Source organism: Scophthalmus maximus, chromosome 16 (genome assembly GCF_022379125.1).
Source record: "Scophthalmus maximus strain ysfricsl-2021 chromosome 16, ASM2237912v1, whole genome shotgun sequence".
NCBI classification, from domain to species: domain Eukaryota; kingdom Metazoa; phylum Chordata; class Actinopteri; order Pleuronectiformes; family Scophthalmidae; genus Scophthalmus; species Scophthalmus maximus.
The window spans coordinates 19078129-19102410 of record NC_061530.1 but is presented as its reverse complement, the minus strand read 5'-3'; the positions used below and the strand labels follow the sequence as shown (position 1 = coordinate 19102410).

Genomic DNA, 24282 nt, shown 5'->3' with positions numbered 1-24282 from the left:
CCTGAGAGTCCTGACCTGTGAGTGAGGTTTGTCCCGGAACAAAGAGTTCACACACACACACACACACACACACACACACACACACGGGGACACACACACACACTTGTTTAACCCTCCCGCTGTGTGGCCCTCATGGCTCTGCCGCGTGCGTCGGCCCTCCACCATCTGTGGAGCAGCGACAGTTTCCCCTCCCCCGAGACGTGGGCCCCTGCTTTTGTACATTTCCGGTTTCTGTTTCGTGTCCCGCTGATCCCCGAGACGTGGAGCGGAGAGGAGCGCCCCCCCCCCCCCCCCCCTCCCGAGGACAGCTTGCAGTTATTGATGAGTGTCGTTCGCCCGCCGCCCTCAGGGAATAAGGAGAGAGCGTCATCTCCAGATGCCACGTGGACGAACCCACCGGTGGTCGGAGCACACGTCGTCGTCCGCTCCCGTCCTCCGTTCTCCCTTCGGCGGGTTGTCGCGAGGACTTCTGGGTTGTGCAGGTGCAGGGTGGGAGTCGTGGGCTCAGTGACGTACACGCTCCCACAAACACACAATCATTACAAACACCTATGAAACTATCAACCTGGCCGGTTGTGAGTTGATACTACATGACGACAGTGGGGTCACATGATCTTTCACCAGGCGCCTGCTGAATTAATTTTCTATTTATTCTGCTTATCTTTTTTTTTTATCTTATCTTATCTGTCTCTCTTGCAAGTTACCTTGATTTTTAAGGAAGTCTAGTAATAGAAATTGCAGGAAAAAACTGCATTTACAGTATAATGACCACTGGTCAAAGTTGAATACATTGTATGTTCTGACATGTAGGGAGGATAATAATAATAATATATTTGATTTATAAAGCGCTTTTCATGTACCCAAAGCGCTGAAGGAGGAGAGAAGAAACTTTGAAGACTGTGATACTGTGATTCATCCGACAACACAGCAGCTGCTGAATCACACTCGGAGTTTTTTCCAACCAGAACCAGAGGACTGGGAAATAACTGCATGAAATATTTATGGTTTCAGAAAAAGATCTTTTTATTCCAGACACTTCCGGGGGGGGGGGGGGGCCTCGGGGGCGCGCCTCTGTTCCTCCTCTGCAGATCTCCCAGATCTCGCTTACTGTGCACAAAGAAAGAGAGAGAAATACTCGCTCGGCGTATTGACGGCGGTGTTTTCTCTTCATATGTGATCAAACTCCAGCAACTCGCCTCGGGGGAGTTCTGGAGACATGTTCTCGCCATATTAACGTGCAGACGCGTCTCCTTACATGGATCATAATCCGTCGGCCGCTTTTTTCTTCTCCTCCGCAGCCAATCGCCTCCGTCCTCTTTGTCCGCCTCCTGCAGAGGCCCGGAGCAGAACGGATGCTCGACTTTGATGTGAGCTTCACCTCCGAACTCCACGTCTCCGTGTCCACCATCGACTGACCTCCCTCTCGCTCCGTCCTTTCGTCGTCCCTTCCCCTCAATACACATTTGAATCAATACCGGTTTTTGCTGCCAGTGCATTTTCGCGTTTTTTTCGTTTAGTTTTGTTTTTTTTAAATGACCTACTTGGTAAACTCTCCCGTTCTTTTGTCTGTAGCAAGAGGAAGAGAGAACGGCTGAGGGAGGGGAAGTCGAAATGAGACGAGAGAGGAGATATCCATATACTCTCACAGCTTCATGAACGCCGCTTGTGAAGATGCTCCGTTACCAAAGTTGCGGCGTTTCAGGAAAATTCTCACGGAGGCCTCATGTGGTTCCTGCCAAGATGGAGCCTGACGTACACACACACACACACACACACACACACACACACACACACACACAGACACACACACACAGACACACACACACACACACACACACACACACACACAGACACACACACACACGTACAGTACAGACGTGTGCTTCCCGCTACATTTCCCCCCCTTGGTCTGAGTGTGGGCTCACAAACTGAAATATGAATGAGTTCAAAAGATAAATAAATAGAAGTAAAGTGGCATCACCTGGTCAGATCTGTGTGAGAGGAGGAGATCAGCACTGAGTCTCCGACAGCATGCGCTCATCTCCTGCTTCCGTAGGTGTGTGTAACTGTTTTTGTGTGTGTGTGTGTGTGTGCGCGTGCGTGCGTGCGTGCGCACATGCACATGCATTGACAGATTCTTTGTTTTCCTACAAACGCGCCGGCTCATTTCTTTAACCACGTCTCATCACTTCCCACAGATGCGAATATTTGCCTCCTCCTACATCTCGTCTCCTCCATTCAACGGGATTATGCTAAGAATAAAAAAAAGGATCACAAGGCGGAGGAAGGAGCTTGTTTGTGCTCGTTCGAAAAGAGCGAAGCTGAATGAATCCACGTCGCCGTGACGACATGTCGCTCCGTCGCTCTCCCTCCTCAGTCACGGCCCGGGGATTTAGCGATGTCACACGAGCAGGAATGAGTTGGTTTGAAATGTATGAGCTGCTTCCGGAGCTGGTGTCAGTTCTTGTTAATCACAAAGAGGTCTTTGGCTCCCTTCCTCCTCGTCCTCCTCCTCCTCCTCCTCCTCACCTGCAGCGCTCATGTATCTTTCAGCAGCCGAGGGCTTGGGGCAGAGCCAGGTACCCTGATGGAGGGATGACTCACAGGCTGGAGGTAATCCTGGCTCCTCCGGCCCCAAAAATAGCCCCGCTCGTCGTCCCCCGCTTCTTTTTTCCTTCCTTCTTCTTCCCGCCCTTCGTTCTCATTCCGCCACACCTTTTCTCACACGCCAATGCCTTTCAGCGCCGTCACCTCATATTCATCACACACTCCCTCTTCTTTCACTTGTCACCGCTCTCAAACTCTCAACCAAGAGTTTGCCCTCAACTCTCATCCGGCCCTGGTCACCCTCTCGCCCCTGCTGTCCTCCAGAGAAAGAGCATGCACTTTTTGGAGCAGGTGACCTTGGACTCGCATGGCATGAAGGGCAAAGACACACACACACACACACACACACACACACACACACACACACACACACACACACACACACCAAGGGGACTGGGAAGTGGGGGAAGGGGGAAGGAAAGAATTGATTTTCCAGTGAAGGACTTAGTCTGCCCCCAGGGCTCGGTCCAGCTGCTGATGGGGAGAGGCCAGGCAGCGACCTTAAGACTCCACTCGTCGCGTTGTTCCATTCAGAGATGTCGTGTTCTCTAGGATTTTGTCGGAACGCCAGAGGATTTTATTTTTTCACAGGCAAACGAGGGCGGTGTAGGAACAGAGAGGTTCGGTGTGTGTGTGTGTGTGTGTGTGTGTGTGTGTGTGTGTGTGTGTGTGTGTGTGTGTGTGTGTGTGTGTGTGTGTGTGTGTGTGTGTGTGTGTGTGTGTGTGTGTGTGTGTGTGTGTGTGTGTGTGTGAATGAGAAAGCCAAGTGCCTGAAAACCTGTATTATCTCTGCTCGCCAGCAGGGGGCGACTCCACTGGTTGTTTCTATAGAAGTCTGTGAGACAGTAACTCGACTTCTCCCTTGAGTTTGTAACGTCGGTGAGTTAATGGTTCAGTCTCTAGTTTCAAGTCTTCTTCAAAACAGAAACCGATGTTCATTTTCTAAATTTTTGGTCCATTTACAGTCAAATAGACGATAAAACACCGTATGCATTAGGGCGGTGGATACTGCGGGATCGACAGCTGCTACCGTCCAATGGGTGCAGGCGTAGGTGGACGAGCTCTCGGTCCAATTTCTTTTTACTGTATTTATGTGTGAGTGTATTTCTGTGTCTGTTCGCTCTTGACGCGCAGTGAGACGGGAGACGTAACACACACACACGCACACAAACACACACACACACACGAACGGTACTGTTGTCTGGCTGGCAGCCATGACAGATGGGGGAGTTTGGTTCACGGGGTGGTTGCCATGGAAACCACCATCAGCGCTACCCTGAGCTTCTCGCCGTGATACAGATCTGCACACACACACACACACACACTCACACACTCGCTGACTGCGGAGGCGTTTGGCCGTGGGCAGCCAAAGCTTCTCGCTCGTTGTTTATGACTCTTACTGTTGTTGCTGTTGCGCAACGAGTCGGCGTTGTAGCTTTCCCCGACTTCTGTCCCAGGTTTGAGGACGCGGATCGGCGGTGTTGTGTGACTTCAGCAGTGATTAGATGATGATGATCATGATGAAGATGAAGATGAAGATAATGGGAAGTGTGTCACAGCGATCACTTGACTGTGAGGTGTGTGTGTGTGTGTGTGTGTGTGTGTGTGTGTGTGTGTGTGTGTGTGTGTGTGTGTGTGTGTGTGTGTGTGTGTGTGTGTGTGTGTGTGTGTGTGTGTGTGTGTGTGTGTGTCTCTCCTCTCCTCTTATACACCACGTCTTCCTCTCGATCACCACAGTCGTCCCCGTTTACATTATGTTACATTTCTCTCTCGTGGTTTCCTTCCCTCTCGCCCTGATTCCCGCCATCGATCCTGTTTAAGTGCAAATGAAGCAGAGCGGCCGTTCAACCCAGAAACGGCTCTAACTGGATGTGACGGGGCACTAATAGCCAATCCGCCGCTGCGCTCCGGCCCCGGCTGACGCCATATGTATCATTCCTTCAACGGCAACCAACCTGTAATTCATCTTCATTTCTTTAGTCTGTGTGTTAACACACACACACACACACACACTTTCTCCTGCACGGGGGAAATATTCAGGACAGGCTGCATCTTAATCCTGCACATAGGCTGTTATTCACAAAGTTATTCTTTCTTTCATAGTATAATTTTCTTGCGCAGTAGATTTCATTCCAACAATTACCCTGCAAAAAATCTAATTGTTTGTGTGTGTGTGTGTTGAGGTGTGATTTATGACCCCCGGGCCTCGGTGTGTGACATGTAAGAGTGTGTACAGCTCAGTATTACCGTGTGAGGTAAAGAATAATGGGACTTTTGTGAGATTATGAGGCTGCGTGGGAGAGTGAGTATGATTTATGACCCTTTCACACTTTCTCTCACACACACACACACACACACACACACACACACAGGTCACTAATGGATCTGCATATATTAATCTTGTGAATGAAGCCGGGACTGAACGTCACGTGAATTCACCGAGGGGGAGCTGCGCTCGTCATCCGCTAAGATTATTATTAATAGACCGAGATTATACCTTCTTTTTTTTTTAACGTTCGTTCAATCTCGCTCCTGCTTCTTCTTCTTCTTCTTCTTCTTCTTCTTCTTCATCCTCCTCCAATCTGTCCTCTTCTCTGTCCGCAGTGAGAAGAGGAAGCTGCAGGTGAACGTCGCCAGTCCCATCCAGTGCAGCATGAACGGGAGGAAGTGCACGATCGTGGTCGAACCCAAGATCAACCAGTCACAGCCGGATTTCACCAAGAGCCGCTCCGGCTACATCCTGGCGGTTCCCGGCAACTAAGACGCGGGCCGAGCGGGAAAATGAATGACGCGGTGACAGCTGATCTCAGAACCAGGCCGGGATGATGATGATGACGACGATGATGATGATGATGATGATGATTCACTTCTGATTCACTTCCCTTGTATTTTGTTTTTTTGCAGAACTGCTGATAATGTGACATTGTGCGATCCGCGGCTCTGTAGGTGGATTCGAGGGGGGATGATGGAATCCTCACATGCCAAATTTGACCTGTCTTATAGATTTCTACGCAATGTCTCAATGAAAAGCAAGTGTAGAATCAGCCTGCGTTCAAAACGCTTTGAGCTAAACAGGGTTTTTTTTGTTTGTTTTTAAATATGCACTACGAGATAATCCACCCACGTGTTGCTCTTTCTGTTCAGAATTCAAATTTAAAATGATTTGCTTTGTGCAATATTTAGCTCATGGTGGATTGATTATTATGAGTCAAGGTGAGAAGAGATTATGCAGAACCGCCGATGTTGCAAAGGTTCTGCAGGAAGGAATAATCCCTGCAACCCTAAAAAGAAATGAAGATGATATGAATGACCGTGTTTTTTTTTGTTTAATTTCTTTAAAACCCGAATTGTGGTTTTATTCTAAGGAATAATAATGTTAATGAACGTAACTGAAGACCCGCCCGGCTCCTCGGTGGTTAACGGAAGGAACTGTAACTCCCACTGTTTGTTCACTGAGTGTGTACAATCACACGTGGGAACAAGCGACTCACTGTTCGAGTTATTGTCCGTGACGGCGTGTTGAGTGAGGATGTGTTGATCATATCCGCAAAACATCGCAAACCCGCGACATACCAAGTGCAAAAAAAAAAAATAACCTGTTAATTTAAAATCCTGCGTCTTATAATATTTACTGCTAATATCTGTACTTTTATAATATTCCAAAAAAAAAAGTTGGAAAAAAACACTGATCTCAAAAACAGTACGTGTTTGCACAGCAGCTATACTGCGTCCGGTGCACCGACACTTGTAGAAGGCAAATATTTAGGTTCATATTCTCCTGAAATGTAAAAAACTGAAAACATTTAGCGTAGCAACAGAGTGTTGCAGGCCAGTAACGTGAACTCCCGGGACTTCGTCTCGTTTGCCGTCTCTGTGTTAATGCCTTGTAGTGGTCCTCAAAATCCCCTTCATCTGGGATACAGAGAGTGTGTGTGTGTGTGTGTGTGTGTGTGTGCCCGTGTGTGTGCCCTTGTGTGTGCCCGTGTGTGTGTGTGCCCGTGTGTGTGCCCGTGTGTGTGTGTGTGTGTGTGTGTGTGTGTGTGTGTGTGTGTGTGTGTGTGTGTGTGTGTGTGTGCCCGTGTGTGTGCCCGTGTGTGTGTGTGTGTGTGTGTGTGTGTGTGTGTGTGTCTGTCTGCTCCTCTTTGGCTCGGAGGCCGGGCGTCGGGCCAGAGGCCACAGAGGAGGAGTGAGGACCGACTGTGATCACACCGCCGTCCTGCTTTACTTTACTTTACTGTACCGCCCCCCGTCCCTCGATGGGAAAGACCTCTTTTGTCCGTGTGAATGCCGGACCGTCGGGAGAACGTGGTCCTCGACCAAATGACGTCACCAGCGCTTCAGCAATGACCGGCGGCGTTGAAAGATTTCCCTCTACTTTTCATTCGTTCGTAGACGAAGCGTGAGCTCGTTACAATATGCAAAAATATGTGGCAGCACAGAAGCACACGAGATGAAGACGCTTCATTCTGTGCGTTTAATATTAATATCCACAAATTCATTACGTTAGGCATAAAAAGGATTTCTGTTGTTCATTTTGTCAAGTACTGTAAACATGTTTTTGCTGCTCGATAACCAACCAAATTATCGCGAGGCTAAAGGTTAATTTCGTGACCTTGGAAAACAGCGGGTCGGACCATTCAGTAGCGGTTCCGGAGCTGGCGGGCATTTTACATGAGATTCATCACTAAATGGAGTTTGCCCAGTTGTCATGGTAATGCAGATGTTCACATTACCATGGTGACACCGGGAAGTGAGAACACAAAATCCCAGTGGAGGTTAAATTCAGGTTGATGGTGATGCTAATAAGCTAACGTAGCTTCCTCCAATTACATGACAAACGGCCAAACTCCACGTGCTGATGAAGGTCACCTGATGGGACTGAAAGCTCCTGAAATGGATCCAGTGGTTGTGATCGTTTTCTGTTTCTCAGATCACAAATTTTAACTTTTGAGTCTCAGCTTTAAAGCCAAAGTGGACGAGAAGGTACTCGGTGCCTTCATGGACAGTTTGAACTGGGCGAACTCCATCCGCTCAGTGACGCTCATGCGACATTGGTCGAAGGCTCCTGGATGGCGGTGTTAATTCAGGCCTCTGTTCGAGAACATGAAGGTCATGTGTCACCTCTCTGCCTGCGGACGCGTCCATGTCTCCGTGTCCAGACCGAGTGAAGGGCGACAGACCAGGGTTCTGTCCGGCCCAGTTGAAGAGGCGCGACAGGAAGGGAGACTTGATCGCGGCGAGGTCACCCACTGGGCCGGAGTGTTTTGTCCGAGACGGGGGTCGCTTGTCTCAATTAGCTGGCGAGTGCCCGGAGCCCTTCGCAGAAGCGAATGTCTGCTCTCTACCTCTCGCAGCTCTGTGGGGACGACCTCGTCCTGTTTGGCGCAGAACGTGGCTGTCTGTGGGATGGTTTGGGTAAAGGAAGTGACACAGAGGCGGTCTTGCAGTCTGAGACTGTAACAGTTGTGTTGCCCCTCAGCCACGGGGCTCCTCCTCCTCCTCCTCCTCCTCCTCCTCGCTGCTCATCATTAGGATGGATTCCGTGTCACTTCTCACTCCAGCGCTTCTCTCTTTGCTTTCTTCAGGCGAGGGGGGGGGGGGGGGGGGGGGGGGGGGGGGGGGGGGGGGGGGGGGGGGGGGGGGGGGGGGGGGGGGGGGGGGGGGGGGGGGGGGGGGGGGGGGGGTGAACAAAGCCTCGCTCGGCCTTCACGCCTCTTTTCCACTTCCCGGCCCCCCCCCCCCCCCCCCTGTCAGATCGCTCGGCTCCTGACTGTACCGTCCCGCAGGGCGCTGAAGGTTTTCCCTACTTTGTTTTTGATTGTTGTTGTGGTTTTTTTCCCTGTGCCCAGCAGGCGTTGAAATGGACAAATGGAAAAAATGGAAAGTCCACGAGCAAAACGAGACAAGTCAAACAAAAGGAATATGATGCAGCAGCAGCAAACACACGAAACAAACACCTGAGAGGAGAAATGAGACAAAGCAGACAAAAGATTATTGAACCAGAACTATAAATGCTTGGGCTTGAAGGAATTTCAAAAATATGAAAGTTGACACTGGGTGACTTGTGCCATCGTGTTCCTCCCGTCACTGTTCTCCCTCCACACGTAGATCTCAACATGCACATCCCCTTCAGCTTTCCCTGTTTTCCTTCCAGACGTGCCACGTTGGCCAAAGATTTCCAAAATCCCCGTTTTTTTCCCTCATTTCTATAAATTATTCCGTGGCTTTAAGCGAAATCCGTATATGTACGCACCGCACCAGTTGTTCCTTATGTGCCTAAATCTAATGTTAAGTTTTGAATATCTGTGTAATATTTCCACTATGACGTACCTTACAATATACTGTAATAGCCAGACCAAGTCTAAAGGGAACTGTTGTAATACTATTTCTATGCAAATGCAGATTATGCATTCCACGGTGATCCATAATGGAAAAAATATATATATTTCATTCATCATTTTTATCAATAAATCCAAATGCTTCAGTATCGCGATGTGATCTCGTCATTGTCTTGTTGTCGTGTTGCTCATGTGTGATGTGATGATATCTGGGTGGAGCGCCGCGTTAATCCGCCCGCCGACGGCTGTTTCGTGGAGACGCCTAAAAACCCCTGCAGTCGGCATGACGACGCCACTGTCATCCACCACTAGCTAAGTCATCGGGGGGAGGGGCTTATAATCCACCGGCTGAAGCACGACCCTCTCCAGTGACTAAGACTGGACCCACTGACCTGGTGCTTAAATAATGTGAATTAATGGGCAGCGGAGTGACACGCAAGGAGTGAAATGACCCAAACCAATCTGTGGGAGGCTTCTTAGTACATGTGGAGTAGCGGATAGTGATCCCCCCCCCCACTCCACAAGATATACTCCGGGCCCTTGACCTCATCCCACAAGGCTGCCGAGGTATTTCAGACAAAAAGGTTGGGACTCGTTGCCACATAGAGTTACTGGATTTATGATGATGGTCCTTCAATCTACATAGTTCATCCACTTCCTTCTGTATGTCTGGACAAGTTCTGTGTTAAACGCTCAAGGACATTTGGAGGTTCAGGCTCAACGTACCAACCCTGTGGTTATAGAAAAAGTTGTATTTACAGATCTAACTCATCGGACTTGATCCACGGCAGGCAGACGCAGAGTTGTGACCAGAGGGTTGCGAGTTGGATTCCCTCAAAGTTCACTGTCAACCTCCAGTGGCTGTCAGAGGCCAACAGATGTGCCCTCTGTGTTTTCTTTTAAAAAAGGACAAGTGACGGCCTTGAACGATCAGTGCATTTTATTTTTCCATCACAGTACAAAAATAAATTAACATAAGCAGAAACTAACTGAAAAAAAGTTTCAATTACAGCAACGGCTTTTTTGTCTTTTTCCAAAAAAAAGATGAAAAAAGGAAAATGTTTTCATTGACCCCCCCCCCCCCCCCCCCCCCCCCCCCCCCCCCCCCCCCCCCCCCCCCCAAACCAATGTCCCGGTACCAGTGTGGTCGGTGTCACACATTCGTCTGTACAAAGAAAACGATGCCTTTCACACACACACACACACACACACACACACACACACTGAGCCATCGAATGCCCCCCTCCTTGAAGTTTTTAACAACCGTTTCAGTTTTTTTTCTCTTTATCTACAAAGTACGCAACGAGATACAGAAAAAAGAATTTTGACAGAAACCTTTAACTATCACTTGAGTCTCTCTCTCTTTTTTTTTTTGTCATCTTCTATCAGCTTCTGAAAGTATTTTTCTCAAACAACTACTCAATGATGCAAAGTGAGATAAGGGGGCGGGGGGGAGGGTGAGAAAAAAATGGCACATTTCAAGTGAGTCCGGGGGCAAAGTGGACGTAAGAGAGGGATGAACGAGTCAGGGGTCTCAGCCTGAGGCCCTTTACCCCCAAATGCCCTGCGTCTTTTCTTGCCGCAGCATTTAACAACATGTCTCGTCTGAGACCGTTCCTTGCCACCACCTGTCCAGTCTTTCTTTCTTTTTTTGCTTTTTAGGATGGATTTTCAGAACAGCGCAAAAGGAAAGAAGTTTACTTACTTATTTCTATATATACTGTATATATATATATATATATATATGTGTGTATGCATGTTAAGATGTGACGTGGAAACCATTAAATACATTGCTCCTTGTAGCTTCTCCTGCGGTGGTCGCGGGGACGGCGAGGAGCCGCAGCTCGACGACCTTCAAGTGGGAGTAACAGAGGACTGAACCTTCTCCCGTGTTGAAAAGTGAAGCGCCACACGTCTCAGTTGGCCTGCGTGCTCTCTGGTCCCTCTCTGATCGAGGACGAGATGTTGTTCGTGACGCAGGCGGATGTAGTTCCCCCCCTACGGTGCAGCGGTGATGGACAGCCGGCGGTGAGGTCGCTCGTGGGCGCTTTTCTCCGTCTGATATGTGCAGGACGAACGAGAAGGATGTTCTCGGGGGCATTTTTTTCTCGAGTCAACAAAAACAAAGGGGGGGGGGGGGGGTCAGTGATGTCAAGGCGTCCGTGATGATGTCACTTTGGCGATGGTCAGATTCGACGTTGGTTTTGATCTAAGAGGTTTTTTTAAAAAAAAATGAGATATTCACTGATAAAATCCCTGTGACATTCATTTGCATAAACCAGATCAATCTTCATTCCCACCAAAGATGAGCGCACCTTCTTCACCAGCAACCCCCCCCCCCCTCCCACTCCCCCCGTCATTCCCTTTTCAAAGTCTCTCAAGGTCGTGACCTTTCTTTTTACATTAGATGTGCCTAAATAAATAAATACGTACGTGGCAATAAATTAGGTGTCAGTAATAAGTTGTTGTTAGCGGATGAAGAAATCCAAACCCCCGTCGTTCACCACCAGCACAGTTTTCTCAGAATCTTCTCAAGATATGGCACTGTTTTTTTTATAACATTTTCTATGCTGAATCATAAGCACACAAAATCAAACATCATTCCAAAGTGGTTGCGACACAACCTATCGACAAAAAAGGTACAAAAAGAATCTTTTCCCACCCCCCCGGTAAACAAATAGCCTATTTTAGCAAGCATATAGCTAAATAAACTAGTGTCACTTGGTTTCACGGCATTCTCTAATGCAGATGCAGTTGGTTTTTAGGAATCGAGTAGAAACGAGGAAAGTAATAATCGCCCCTGCTCTCCCAGAGGAAACTCCGTAAAATCGCATGGCACACGTGCAAAACATTACATATCTAAGTGAAAAAGAAAAAAGAAAATCAAAGAAAACTTGTTCCAGAAAAGCAATAAATAAGCCTCCGAAGGCGTAACCCCTCTGAGGAGCCAAACATCCATTAACTGGTTGGTATTATTTTTTTTTTCTAGATGAAAATAAAGAAGGTCTTTTTGAACGCACAACAATTGGCCACACGTCCTCGTGGTCCTTGTCTTTGTTTATCAAAAGTCCCACAATGCAACGTTTTTGCTCATCGTCCCTCCAGTCGGCCCCTTGGTTCCCGTAAAACGTGCTCCTGCCGCAGAGCCACAAATCAAACCCCCCCACCCCCCCACACACACACACACAAAATAAGGAATCCGGCATCGATGGTCCCTGCTGTTCTTTTCCTCAGGTGGCCAGATGATGCACCTTGCAGCACAAAGTCTCCATCGTATCCGTGCGAATGTCGCGGGGACGTGCGCTCCAAAAGCGCCGGGGGTGACGCCGGTTCATCCGTGATGCGTGAAGGAAGCCAGTGAGGCGATGGCCCTCCCCCTGCTGCAGTGTAGGCAGTGCACATCGCAACCGTCAGAAGGTCACCGGCAGGCGGCGGAAGCCTCCGTCCATGTCCACATTCAGTGCTGTAGATGAACGCTTCCTTCTCTCTCTAATGTTTTTTTGTCTTTTTTTTGTCTTTTTGTTTTTTAAGTAGAGATATATATCTGTCAAGTCTGGCATTTTTTTTTTGTTAATCTTTATATATCATTGCCAAACAAAAAAGAAGCTTCCATTCGCAGGTTTTACAGAAAATCCATCCTTTGAAAATAGAATTTGGCCCCGACAAACGAGAGCGTCGTCGTTTTTCAAACCCTCCGCCCCCGTTCGCAGTGGCCCCCCTGCGACTGTCATCCCTCGAGCACAACGCAAACATTTGTGTCAAAAATCTTACGAGATACAAAGTTGTTATAAATGTCAAATGTTTCCAGATTAGCCGAGTTCCTCTGCGGTTTTGACAATAATAGATAAATCGCGTCGCAAATGATCTTTGTCAAAATGCCAGACTGGAATATGCCCCGCCTCCCCTGACCCGCCCGCCCCCGCCTTGCCCGCCCGCCCGCCCCCAGCATCCCCTCACCGGTCCAGGCCGATGAGCAGGCGGCTCCTCTCCTCCTCTTTCTGGCTCTCGTTCTTCAGGTCGGCGAACACCTGAGTGAAGTAGTGCGGGTCGGAGTTGATCTGCAGCATCTTGGCGCTCATCAGGTTGATGATGGAGAGGCAGCGGTCCCAGAAGGTCTCCTTGGAGCTCTCCACCAGGAAGGGCTTGAGCGGGTAGGAGATCTCGTTGCCCATGTAGGAGTAGGACAGGTAGAGGCAGGTGAGCAGCACGGCCTGCAGCTCGTGCTCCGTGGCCACCTCGGAGGAGACCACGTCGCGGCACAGCATGTAGACGAAGACCACGTTGGCGGGCGTGATGAAGCCCTGGTCCTGCCAGCCCTGCAGCAGCAGGGAGCGGTCCACGCTGCGCAGCCACAGCACCGGGTCGGTGGGGGACAGGTGCTTCAGCCGGTAACAACGCCGGCACAGGAACTCCCCGAGGCAGCGCAGCAGCTCGCTGGTGGAGGCCTGCACGATCACTCTCTTCGGGGTCCCGGGGGCCACGTTGGAGTTGGTCAGCGGGGCCTTCTTGACAGACGACACCGGGTTGTTGGAGCCCTTGGTGAGGGCCGGAGTGCTCTGGTCCTGGGTGAAGGTGGCCAGGTTGGCACAGGACTGCGACTTCTTCAGGTTCTCATTGTTCAGCTGGGTGACATTGTTCTGGTAGTTGCCGTTGGGCTGCACCTTCTTGGAGCCCTTCTTCTTGGCCGACACCGCCACGATGCGCTTCCAAGGGAGCACGTTGATGAGCGAGTGGCGCTTCAGGTTCTTGTCCTTGGCGTTCTTGCTGTTCTGGACGGCCGTGTAGTGGCCCACCGTGGCCGGCCCATCCTCGAAGAGGGCCGCCTTTCGGTAGCTGGGGGACAGAGACAGCACGGTTCCCATGGTGACTGCGGGGAGGTGTCCAGGGGCTTCAGCCGCACTGGGTCAAGAGAGCGTCTGCCAGAGGAGAACCTGAGGGGTCTCAAAGCTTCAGCGCTTCTGGGAGAGTGGGGGGTTCCCGGGGCTACAGGCGGCCGCTGGGCATCCAAAGCCTCGGAGGAGATTGTCCAGTGAACTGCTCTCTGAGGGGATAACGATCTCCTCCGCAGAAACAGTCTGTGCTCAGCTCTTTGTCTGCGCCTCCAGATGGCCACTGCTGGAAACAGAAAAAAGAATCAATAATCAGAAAATAATTGGTGAAGGGTCAATTCAACTCAGAAAGAAAAAAACTCGACCTGATATGAGGCCTGGAATTATTCCTCTTCCATCAGATGATATCACAGTTATGGCCCATGAACACGGTTCATCTGACAGAACCTCGGGCTCATTAGCAGTATTGATTTGACTTAGTGAGGGAATGGATCAGCCTATAGCCTGGATCATAGGCTACTAATTAATTCAAACACTATAGACCCCCCCCCCATCCCCATCCTCCCTTTTGCTGCACATGTAATAAGCTGCTAATCATCTTCACTGTGAAAACATTCCAGTCTGACGCTTCACTGCAGGTTTTTATTCATCTGCAGCACAAACATGGGAAATCATAATAATATGGCCCATCAAAGGAACATTTGCTCCATATGTGATCGAAAACGGATCCTATGTGATAAATGCACGAGCCTTTTTTTTTATTATTATAGCGAGTGATCCATATTTCATGGGCAATGGCCGACGAGTCGCACTGAGCCATGCGCCATGAAGCCTCGCACCAAAATGGAAGACTTGGAACGTAAACACCATCACATCAGGTGAAGGTCGCGCCGGGGTGTGATGTAAAACACTCGTGATATTTAAAGCACAAAGCCAAGGTCACAGGATTGTTACCTCCATTAAAACTAGAAGAGGGAGATAATTTAGAGAAAAACACAGTGAGGTAATTGAAGATCTTTCTTTTGCACGACACAGATTTGTCCTCCTCGCTGCAGCTCCGGAGAGACTCCGACTCTTTGCGCATAGGATCCGTTCATTCCATCACCCTGTTATCAACCGGACGATTAGCTGGAGGACATTCCGAAACAGTGGGCTGTGAATGTGGCAACACTGGAGGGAGGGTTGGAGGATTTATGGGTCTTCTTGTGTGTGTGTGTGGCGGTGATGAGGAGCAGCGGAGCACACCGGGTGCTCTCCGTGGTGCTGAAGCTGAGCGTCTGCGTCGAAATGAGAACGCTGGGCCGTGTTCTAGGCGGTGGCTTTGGAAATGAGGAAGACAAATCCTCATCCTTCCCTTTGCATCCGTCACCATTTCACCTTATGTCGGGGTAATTGCGGTTGTGTGACATTCACATTCCGATTCTTTTCCATCCCCCCCCCCCGCAAAAAAAAAGAATCGGATGCAGCTGCGCATCGCCTGTTTTCAAACATAAAATCCACGAAAAAATAATGTGCGCAACCTACATTGTACTGCAGCTTTCTGCACGGACGTGTCCCGGAATCAGAGCGAACTTACCAGATATCCAGCCTGATGAGGAAATAAGGATGATGCTCCTCCTCGTCTCGATCCCGTTTCTCCTTATATAACGCGATTAAAACATGAAACCATCTCGGAGGATAGAAATGCAACAAGGGGAATAATCCACACACAAACCCCCCCACCCAAAAAAAAAAAACCCACAACAGCAAGCGGTGAACGAGGAGCACGCCTGGTGTAGGCGGTGCGCAGACGGTGGTGGGCAGTTGTGGAATGGATGCTGAGATGAGGATGTGCTCCTGGTCCTCCCCTGGCCGTGAGATGCGGATGCTGCGAGCGAGGGCTGATGTTGTGCAGTTGAGGATGGTTGACGCAAAGGCGGCGGTGGTGGTGGTGGTGGTGGTGGGGCGCCACTCTGCGCTCGGTGCGCGGTGCTGCCTCTGCTGCATGGGGAAACAACTCCACCTATAGACAATACACACACACACACACACACACACCAGCGGCCGATCATGTAAAGTGAACCCAGTGAACCCGGAGGATGTTTTTTTCTTCATGGCACCACCAACCTATAACATGAGACACTGCATCGTCTCCAAGTGAGTCGGTATAGGAAGAAAAAAAACCATATAGGCCTATGACATTTGCATCACTGAATTGTCCATATTTAAATTAATGTTTTGTCTTTTAATTTGATCTGAACCAGTCTGTAATATCCATAGGGTCCTGCAGTGGGACTTTACCTGTGCAGGCTCATTTATAAGTTATGGTTTTATATGGGAAATTCGTTTGTTTTATTTAATGTTTGATATCATCCATTAAAAACATGATGGGGATTTTTCCCTTGACCACATAGTCACAAAACTACAAAAGGGTTTTGTATTATAATTTTCAAATCATCAGTTATTCTGAGTTCTATCACATGATTTTTCCTATAACATAGATATTTCATTAAAACATATAATTTTTTTTTGAATTGGCGAATTTTGTATTTATCATTCAACTGAATGTGCTGATGTGACAATAAACAGCATGAAGTTGTCTAATTAGATGCTATTAAACAAATTATATGTTATTTTGTTGTCATCCCAGGTATTACCTATAGATTCGGTGGATGGAAATTCATATTTAATGTAATTATCTGATATTAGGTTTAATATTTCAAGCCAAGATGAACCTAAATAGTCCTGCATACATTAAACATGATCAATACAATAGCTACTACAATAATATACGATTTGACGACTCCTTTGAGAAAAAACTACATTTCCCAGAAGCCTTTGAAATCCCCCCTACCCGTCGCACACTGACGTCATATACGTGGTCCTCACACGTCGCTTTCGTTCGGGCAGCCGATGAATAAGGAAGATGGCGGCTGCAGCAGTGGTCGAGTTCCAGAGAGCGCAGTCTCTCATTAGCACGGACCGCAACGCCTCCATTGACATTCTCCACTCTATAGGTGGGTGTTCGGCCGGCGATACTGGAGACACTACCGGGCATTCGTGAATTTTCCCGGCCGGTGTTTTGTAGCGGAGGGGGAATAACGTTGCTAGCTAGCTAGCTAGCTTAGCGGCGGTGAGTAGCAGGAGCCGGCGGTGTGCCGTGCTGACTCACTGCTGCACGGTGGGCAACGGCAATTGCTAGTGGGTGTTAGCCAGCCAGCTAGCTAGCTATCTAGCTCGTTAGCAACGTTGCTAACTTCAGGCCTGGGCGTGAAATGTGCAGTAGTTTGTCTTTAATGTTCTTTGTTTTTGTCCGCGTGGTTTCGCTCCTTGTGGCGTCGCGTCACCGGCCACCCATGTCGAGCTAACCGCGGTTAGCTTCGATTAAAACAACCACGTTAGCATGAGCACTGTTTGCGGCTAACGTCGTTAGCTTGTTGTCAAGAGCCCCTAACCCGTGTTATTATCGGCACAGTCGCCGGGACGTGTATTGAGTAGTTCGTGAGTTGTCCTCTGCGGCTGTGGTCGTGGGCACACACGAGCGGATAGACACTCGCGAGTCTGTCCAGTGCGGACATCCTGTCACACTAACCACAGCCAGCGGTGTCCTGAAAGTGCCTTGTCACACCAGCCCGTTAGCTGTCAACTGTCCGGACTGCTGTGACCAAACACTCGTGCGTTTTCATCAGAGATAAAGACGATTATTGTCATGTCATGTGTTGCTCAGTTATTCCAAAAGCGTTTTGTCATCAAGTCATTTAAATTAAAAAACCCAACACTGACCCAGTCTGACCTCACAAATGTTAAGACAAGCTGCTTCTCTGTGTTCAACTTCCTTATGAATTGTTTTGGTTTTTGATCAAGTTTGAATGACGTTCTTACTACTACAACATAATGAGAGGAAAATAATTATTGATTTATTTTGCAACAGTAGTTGTAAGTGGTGTTTTAGTTTAATATTCATCAATATGATGACAGATGATGTGACATTAAAAATAATAATCATGGTTTCCAAACTCAGTTGACCAGAATTGTCTCACTGTGGTTCTTGAATATCTCCCAGGTTGCGCCATGTTGGGATGTAAAAGAATAAATGAATGAATGGGCGATCTCGTGTTAAGCTGTTGCCTCTGTTTAACAGTGAGGAGAGATGTCCAGGAGAACGATGAGGAGGCCGTCAGGGTTAAAGAACAGAGCATCCTGGAGCTGGGGACGCTCCTGGCCAAGACGGGACAGGCTGCAGGTAATGTTTAAAACTCTTGAAAGGTTTTTAAAGACGTTAAATTTCTTTTGCGGCCGAGCCTGGAGTGGTAGGCGTGATGTAATTATGTTCTGTCACAATCATATTTGTTTTTGTTTTTGTGGACTGTCTTCTCCAGAACTCGGGGGTCTGCTGAAATTTGTGAGGCCTTTCCTGATTTCCATCAGCAAGGCCAAGGCGGCCCGGCTGGTCCGCTCTCTGCTGGACCTCTTCCTCGACATGGAGGCGGCGACGGGGCAGGAGGTTGAGCTGTGTCTCGAATGCATCGACTGGGCCAAGGCCGAGAAGAGGACCTTCCTACGGCAGGCCCTGGAGGTGAGCGGGATCAGTATGATCTTTTGCGGCGTAAAGCGCGCACACCGACTAAATGAAACTTAATCCACGACATGCGTGGATTACTGTACCAGCAATGTTGGCAGGCCTCACCAAAAAAACATCAGCACTAAATCATGTACTTCATAACTATAACATTTAATATAGATGGAGTTTAGAGCCTCTTTTGACGAGTTGCTAATGAGGAGTTTGATTACATTGTTTTGGCAATCGTGCCAACAAACTGTGTGTACGTGCAGCACATTTCACACATGGATTGCTGGTCAGACAGAAATATACTTGAATTGGACAAATATTTTCCAGTTGCCATAGAAACGACCACCACCAACAGCTGATATCTGTGTCCTCTCACTTGCTGACATACAACATCACCGGTGTTTAATGATAGTGAAAACCAAAAGCGCTGTCCATAAACATAGCAGCTGTGGGAAGGATCACATTTCACACTTGACACCTGACTCGTGGAGCGGGAGACGCCGTGATTTCAGTCAGATTGCCATGTTTGGTTTGTCAGTAGATATGCGCCGCCGGCCTCTGTGATATTACTCTGGCTCAAAACCAAATCAATAAACTTAACAAATGCGACAAAGCTAATTTGTTAGTAGTAGAGTAAAGCCACAACAAGAGAGGTTAAATGCATCTATTACACGCTGTCGTTGAGGCTTCACATGTTGAATAGTTTCAAGACTCTTTAATGTGATAAAATCCTTTTTGATAGGAACATTACAAAATTACAATGCTCATGAGGCTGTACTTTATATTCTGAGTGGATCAATGAACAAATTTAGTTGTTTAACACTTGCAAGAATATTGACACAAAGAGCCTCACTGGGGTTTTATTATCCTGAGCTAAGATTCCTATCTTTTGATATATTTGTTTTAATAACTGACATCCTTGCCGCTTCTCTCTACCACAGCTGCTCTCTGCGCGTCTAACAGCGCTCTCCTTTCTTTCAGACACGGCTGATCTCACTCTATTTTGACACCAAAAGATACCAGGAGGCCTTGGCTCTTGGTGAGTACTGACATACAAGCGGCAACATTCAATGGCAGGCGTTGACACACCGCACTTAACAAACATGAATATCATTCAAATGTTTTTTTAGTCCACAAAGAATAAGAAAAATATTTTGAAAACATATCTTTTAATCTTCCATTCTTGAATTTATCCCCTTACGGTTTACAAAGAGTTGCACATCGTTATTTCAACAGTTGTTGTGCCAGACATCAACTCTTCGTTCGTGTTCTCTCTCGCTCAGGCACCCAGTTGCTCGGGGAGCTGAAAAAGATGGACGACAAAGCTCTGCTGGTCGAGGTGCAGCTGCTTGAGAGCAAGACGTATCACGCGCTCAGTAACCTGCCGAAGGCCCGCGCCGCTCTCACATCAGCCAGGACCACCGCCAACGCCATCTACTGCCCCCCCAAGCTCCAGGCAGCGCTGGACATGCAGTCAGGTCAGATGTGTTTGATATTTTTCATTCCACCAAAGTTAAACTTAATTCACAGGGGTAACTTAATTCCAGTTCCCTGAAACGACCTCTAGCTCAAGGTGGTTCTCACTTGTGTCATTGCTAGACCATAAAGAGCAAAGCCAAAAAATTTGGGTTCCCTTTATCAGGCTACTGTGACAAGTAATTTATAGTCTTAGCAGGATGAAGAAAATCATTTATTAAAGCAACATTGTGAGTTTTTATGTGATTATAGCATGTCTTTGATTATTCTGGTCGCACACATTTTTTTGCTTGTAGAAAAAACTGAAACGATCCGTCGTCTGCCACAGTGTCTGTCTCCGAATCTACCATTGGGTGGCGCCAGACACGCTTGAACTGTGCAGAATATCATAAATTGGTTATTAAAAGATTTATTTCATCACACAAACTATCAGACATCAACAACAACATATCATCCATTGAGCAACAATTGTTTTGAAGTCACTGCTTGAAACATGAGTATTGTAATGAGTCCTTCAGTGACTCTGCTCATTTTTTAAATTTTGATAACTGTCTCACATAACTCTTACAGTTTGTTTGCCGTTGTGAAGACAGATGAGATATGACGGTATCAGGCTTATTGATTCGTGGCTTTTTTGGGGGCATTTTTCAGTCACATAGTTTGTGTTGACATGTCACATTCCTGGGAGACCGGTTGTTTTGGCTGCAGACACTAACTATCTTGATGTGTTGTTTATCTCTGGTGCAGGAATCATCCACGCAGCAGAGGAGAAGGACTGGAAGACGGCCTACTCCTACTACTTCGAGGCCTTCGAGGGCTACGACTCCATCGACCACCCCAGAGCCATCACATCACTCAAATACATGCTACTGTGCAAAATTGTACTTAAATTGTGAGTCATGCTTAAAACTCAATGTACATAATTACATTTTTTAAAATGCCATTATATGTATCATGTACCTTAAGCAAATATGTTTATATTTGATTGTTAATTTCTATGTCTCTTCACTCCTCCAGACCAGAGGAGGTTCAGTCCCTGATCAGTGGTAAACTGGGCTTGCGACACGCCGGGCGACAGGCAAGTACCAACGTTTTTCTGCTCGTGGCAGCGTGATGTGTGATCTGTGATATGTTTCAACTCTTCTCAGACATCAGTTGTTTTTGTTTTTGCCTGAATATTGCTCCTACTACACATTAAATATGAACTAAGGTTAATTAAATTAAAGCTCTTGCTTTGTTTCAGAAGACTCGCGGAAACAATGTGTGTATTAAAAACAAAATACAACTGGATGTTCACTTTGATTTTACAGAGTTCGGTGTTTCAGGATTTTGTTATGGTTGCTTCAGTTTGTATTGATCATTCTTAAAGAAAATGACCTTCACTATATTTAGTAGACCTCCATTTTGTTCAGGTAAATGTTTTCATTAATCTTTTTTATTTTTTGACACTTTCCTTTTTCATCTTTACCCGTTTAGACAGATGCACTGAAATGTGTCGCCCAGGCCTGTAAGAACCGATCATTAGCAGACTTTGAAACGGTAAGAATCAAATTTAGTTCTGTTTTTCCCTGTAGCTGCTGCTCCTTTTGCCTGCCGAGTGATATAACATAATATAGCATTGTTTTAGTTTGAATGGGGGGGAACTTGTATCCAAGTGTTGCTCAATCTGAAATCTGATCGTTTTGTTAATTTCTTCCAGGCCCTAACAGAGTACAAAGCAGAACTGAGGGACGACCCGATTATCAACACTCACCTGGCGACGCTGTACGACAACCTGCTGGAACAAAACCTCATCCGAGTCATTGAACCGTTTTCCAGAGTACAGGTAAGGAATGAGCCACTGTGTTGTTTTAGAGTAAAGCCTCGCTGCATCGCTCGCCAGGGTCTGATTACATCTGAACAGATTGTGCCCAAGACTTTTTGCACGATGGAATCTTCTCACTGTAACAATGTATTCTGTCCCACAATGTACTTTTGCATAGAGGGTTTATTAATATTATTATAAATTATTTTTTCTCGCAAGCTAATTCGAGGCCGACATGAGTATCGGTATAAATTCACATTTTGATCTACTCCATCTGTTTTCAGATAGAACATATATCGGGTCTAATCAAACTGTCAAAGGTAAGTGTCTTTCCAGCTCTCCCACTTTTTCTTGAGCAGTCAAAGTGTCTTGTATTTTTGTATTTAAATTTTTTCTTCTCTTCAAAAGGGCGACGTCGAGAGGAAATTATCACAGATGATTCTGGACAAAAAGTTTCACGGTAATTGGAATAGTCTTTCCTTATACAAACAAACATCAAAAATATATGCACTGAACAGGTAGCACAAAAATGTTGATATATATATTCCATGGCCCTGCTGCAGGAATCCTCGACCAAGGAGAAGGCGTGTTGATCATATTTGAAGAGCCGCCGGTGGACAAAACGTACGGCGCAGCCTTGGAAACCATTCAGAACATGAGCAAAGTCGTGGACTCACTTTACAACAAAGCCAAGAAGCTAACATAGGTAAAAAAAAATAATAATAATAATAACAATGATGATTAAAGATAATGACTAAGGATTTCATGTGCTTCATGTTATTTCCTTTTCCATCCTCAGAGTAGATGTCCACGGCAGTGCGATGGAGGAACTGTGTGTTTGATCGGAGTGTGTAACGTTTTAAGAAGGAGGGGGGGATGAGAGAGAGAGAGAGCAGCAGCAGAAAGGTTCCACATCCTGCAACAAACAGGATTCCCCCTTCAAACCCCCTCCTCCCCCCTCAATGGACAATTTCATCACTTTCTCTCGTTTTGTTTGTTTTGTTTCTCTCCTACCTGATTTTGATATGTCTTCAGGATTCTGTATAACACTCAGCGGCCAAATCAAGGCCATCAGGGAATATTGTACAACCACAATAAAAAAACTACAAAAAAAAAACAGATTAAAAAGGTTTAAGAATACATATATGTTTATATCTGCTCTGAGGTTGACTCCACTGCAACCTCAAAGGTGCAACATTGACCTCTGTGGCCTCAGACTCTGCTACCAACCAGTGTACGTAGACATGAGGCTTCCTCCTTCCTGTCCACATCTTTCAGAAGCACACTGTCATGTTTTTGGAAGGTTTGGGATTCTCCTTGGGATACTGAGCTCTTTGGTCAGAGAGCTCCCTCTAGCTCTCCTATTTTTCCTTCTTCCTCCTCATCATATCAATGCCAACACTTATGTCCCCCCTCTGTATTTCAGATATGTATTAAACATATTGTTTTTTTTGCTTTTGTGTTAAGTAAAGTAAAGAACATCAGATGGTTGCCACATGTCTGCCCCTCCTGCTTAATGCGACTTTCTAGAACAGACCGGATGCCATTTCACCACGAGTGCCACTTTTTTTCGGCGCTTTCTGTTTTGCCTCAGTGTCTGGGTGCGATATGAAATCGGAGGGCAGAGGTGAGGTGGAGACCGCCTCTTGAGTGTCTTGAGTTTCTTTTTTTTCCCCCCTGAGCGAGTAATTCTCCATTGTTAGTTATTAGCACTAGTGTGGTCTGCTAGTAACCAAACAATTTGTATGGTTTTGATTTTTTTTCTCTCTCTCTTCCTCTTATAAAGACATTTTCAAAAATAAATATTTTGTATTTTAAGGATTTTGTCTTGTCTCTTGCAAAAAAACAAAAAAAGTGCTTATGGCAATTTGGCAGAAAACTGGGATGTTCAGGAGTGTTTGTAAAGACGGTCCGACCCAGGAAATGTACACTGTGTTTTCCAAAGGGAAGCTATCAAGGCAGTCAGATATTATATTTAAAATTAGCCCAAAAGAAGACAAATGTTAACACTTTCAGTTTCAAAGTCTCTTCCCCTGTTATATTTGTCACTGATTTGAAAACAACGTCACTTAAAAGGGCATTAAATGAGTTTTGAATAACGGCTTTGGATTGTCTTTTAATTTTTTCATAAGAAGTGTGATATCTACCCCAAACAACACTTCTGGCTCGGCCGTGTATCGTCAGCGGAGACACACGAGCATCTGTGGACTATTGCATCAACAGGTGCTTTTCTACAATACAACCCATTTATCAGGACATAATCAAGTTTTTTTTCAAACCATTATATTCATATCGATTTCTGATGATGACAAACTGTCAGGTCAATGCAGAAGGAGTTACAATCGTCAAACAGAAACCTTTTAGATTTGATGCCCTTCAATACTTGTTGAGAAATGTACAGCTTTTCACTGTGTCCTTTTTGTCATCTTAAATAAAGAGATTACTTTGCATGTCCTATTCATACTTTAATATGTTTTTCAATTACTATATTCGCATGCTACATTTTAGAAATGAATTACGACAATAGAATTATGATAAGGGTACTGTTGGCTTTATCTGTCCACATGCTTGATTTCTTAAGCTAATCTTTTTGGTGCTGATTAATATTGATATAATATCTATACTGTATATATATAATATATAATTTAAATGTCTACTGGTGTTTCTACTAATTGACTT

At 46.6% G+C, this 24282-nt stretch overlaps 3 protein-coding genes across 5 annotated transcripts in view; 2 read left to right on the top strand and 1 right to left on the bottom strand.

Moving 5' to 3' along the window:
• myo1d (myosin 1D) overlaps positions 1-8212 on the top strand; it is a 69733-nt gene extending 61521 nt beyond the window's left edge. The window contains exon 22 of the mRNA XM_035612349.2: positions 5212-8212. Within this exon, the coding sequence (XP_035468242.1) occupies positions 5212-5368 (157 nt within the window). The 3' untranslated portion in view covers positions 5369-8212. The remainder of the gene's footprint in view (positions 1-5211) is intronic.
• A 1833-nt stretch (positions 8213-10045) lies between these two features.
• Positions 10046-16687, bottom strand: cdk5r1b (cyclin-dependent kinase 5, regulatory subunit 1b (p35)). Of its 2 annotated transcripts, XM_035612396.2 has the most exons (4): positions 16608-16687; positions 15351-15776; positions 12903-14060; positions 10046-11154 (listed from the first exon to the last, which is right to left on the bottom strand). In XM_035612396.2, exons 3-4 carry the CDS (start codon positions 13805-13807, stop codon positions 11097-11099), a joined length of 963 nt encoding a protein of 320 aa, XP_035468289.1. In that variant the 5' UTR covers positions 13808-14060; positions 15351-15776; positions 16608-16687; the 3' UTR covers positions 10046-11096. The 2 variants fall into 2 exon arrangements, with proteins under 2 accessions (XP_035468289.1, XP_035468290.1); XM_035612397.2 differs by lacking the exon at positions 10046-11154 and having other exon boundaries at positions 12899-14060; positions 16608-16684.
• On the top strand, positions 16627-23421 carry psmd11b (proteasome 26S subunit, non-ATPase 11b). Of its 2 annotated transcripts, none has more exons than XM_035612373.2 (13): positions 16627-16770; positions 17895-17996; positions 18133-18329; positions 19305-19362; positions 19607-19801; positions 20547-20691; positions 20817-20877; positions 21276-21338; positions 21499-21624; positions 21888-21923; positions 22012-22063; positions 22167-22309; positions 22408-23421. In XM_035612373.2, exons 1-12 carry the CDS (start codon positions 16680-16682, stop codon positions 22307-22309), a joined length of 1269 nt encoding a protein of 422 aa, XP_035468266.1. In that variant the 5' UTR covers positions 16627-16679; the 3' UTR covers positions 22408-23421. The 2 variants fall into 2 exon arrangements, with proteins under 2 accessions (XP_035468266.1, XP_035468265.1); XM_035612372.2 differs by having other exon boundaries at positions 22403-23421.
• The last annotated feature ends 861 nt before the right edge of the window (positions 23422-24282 follow it).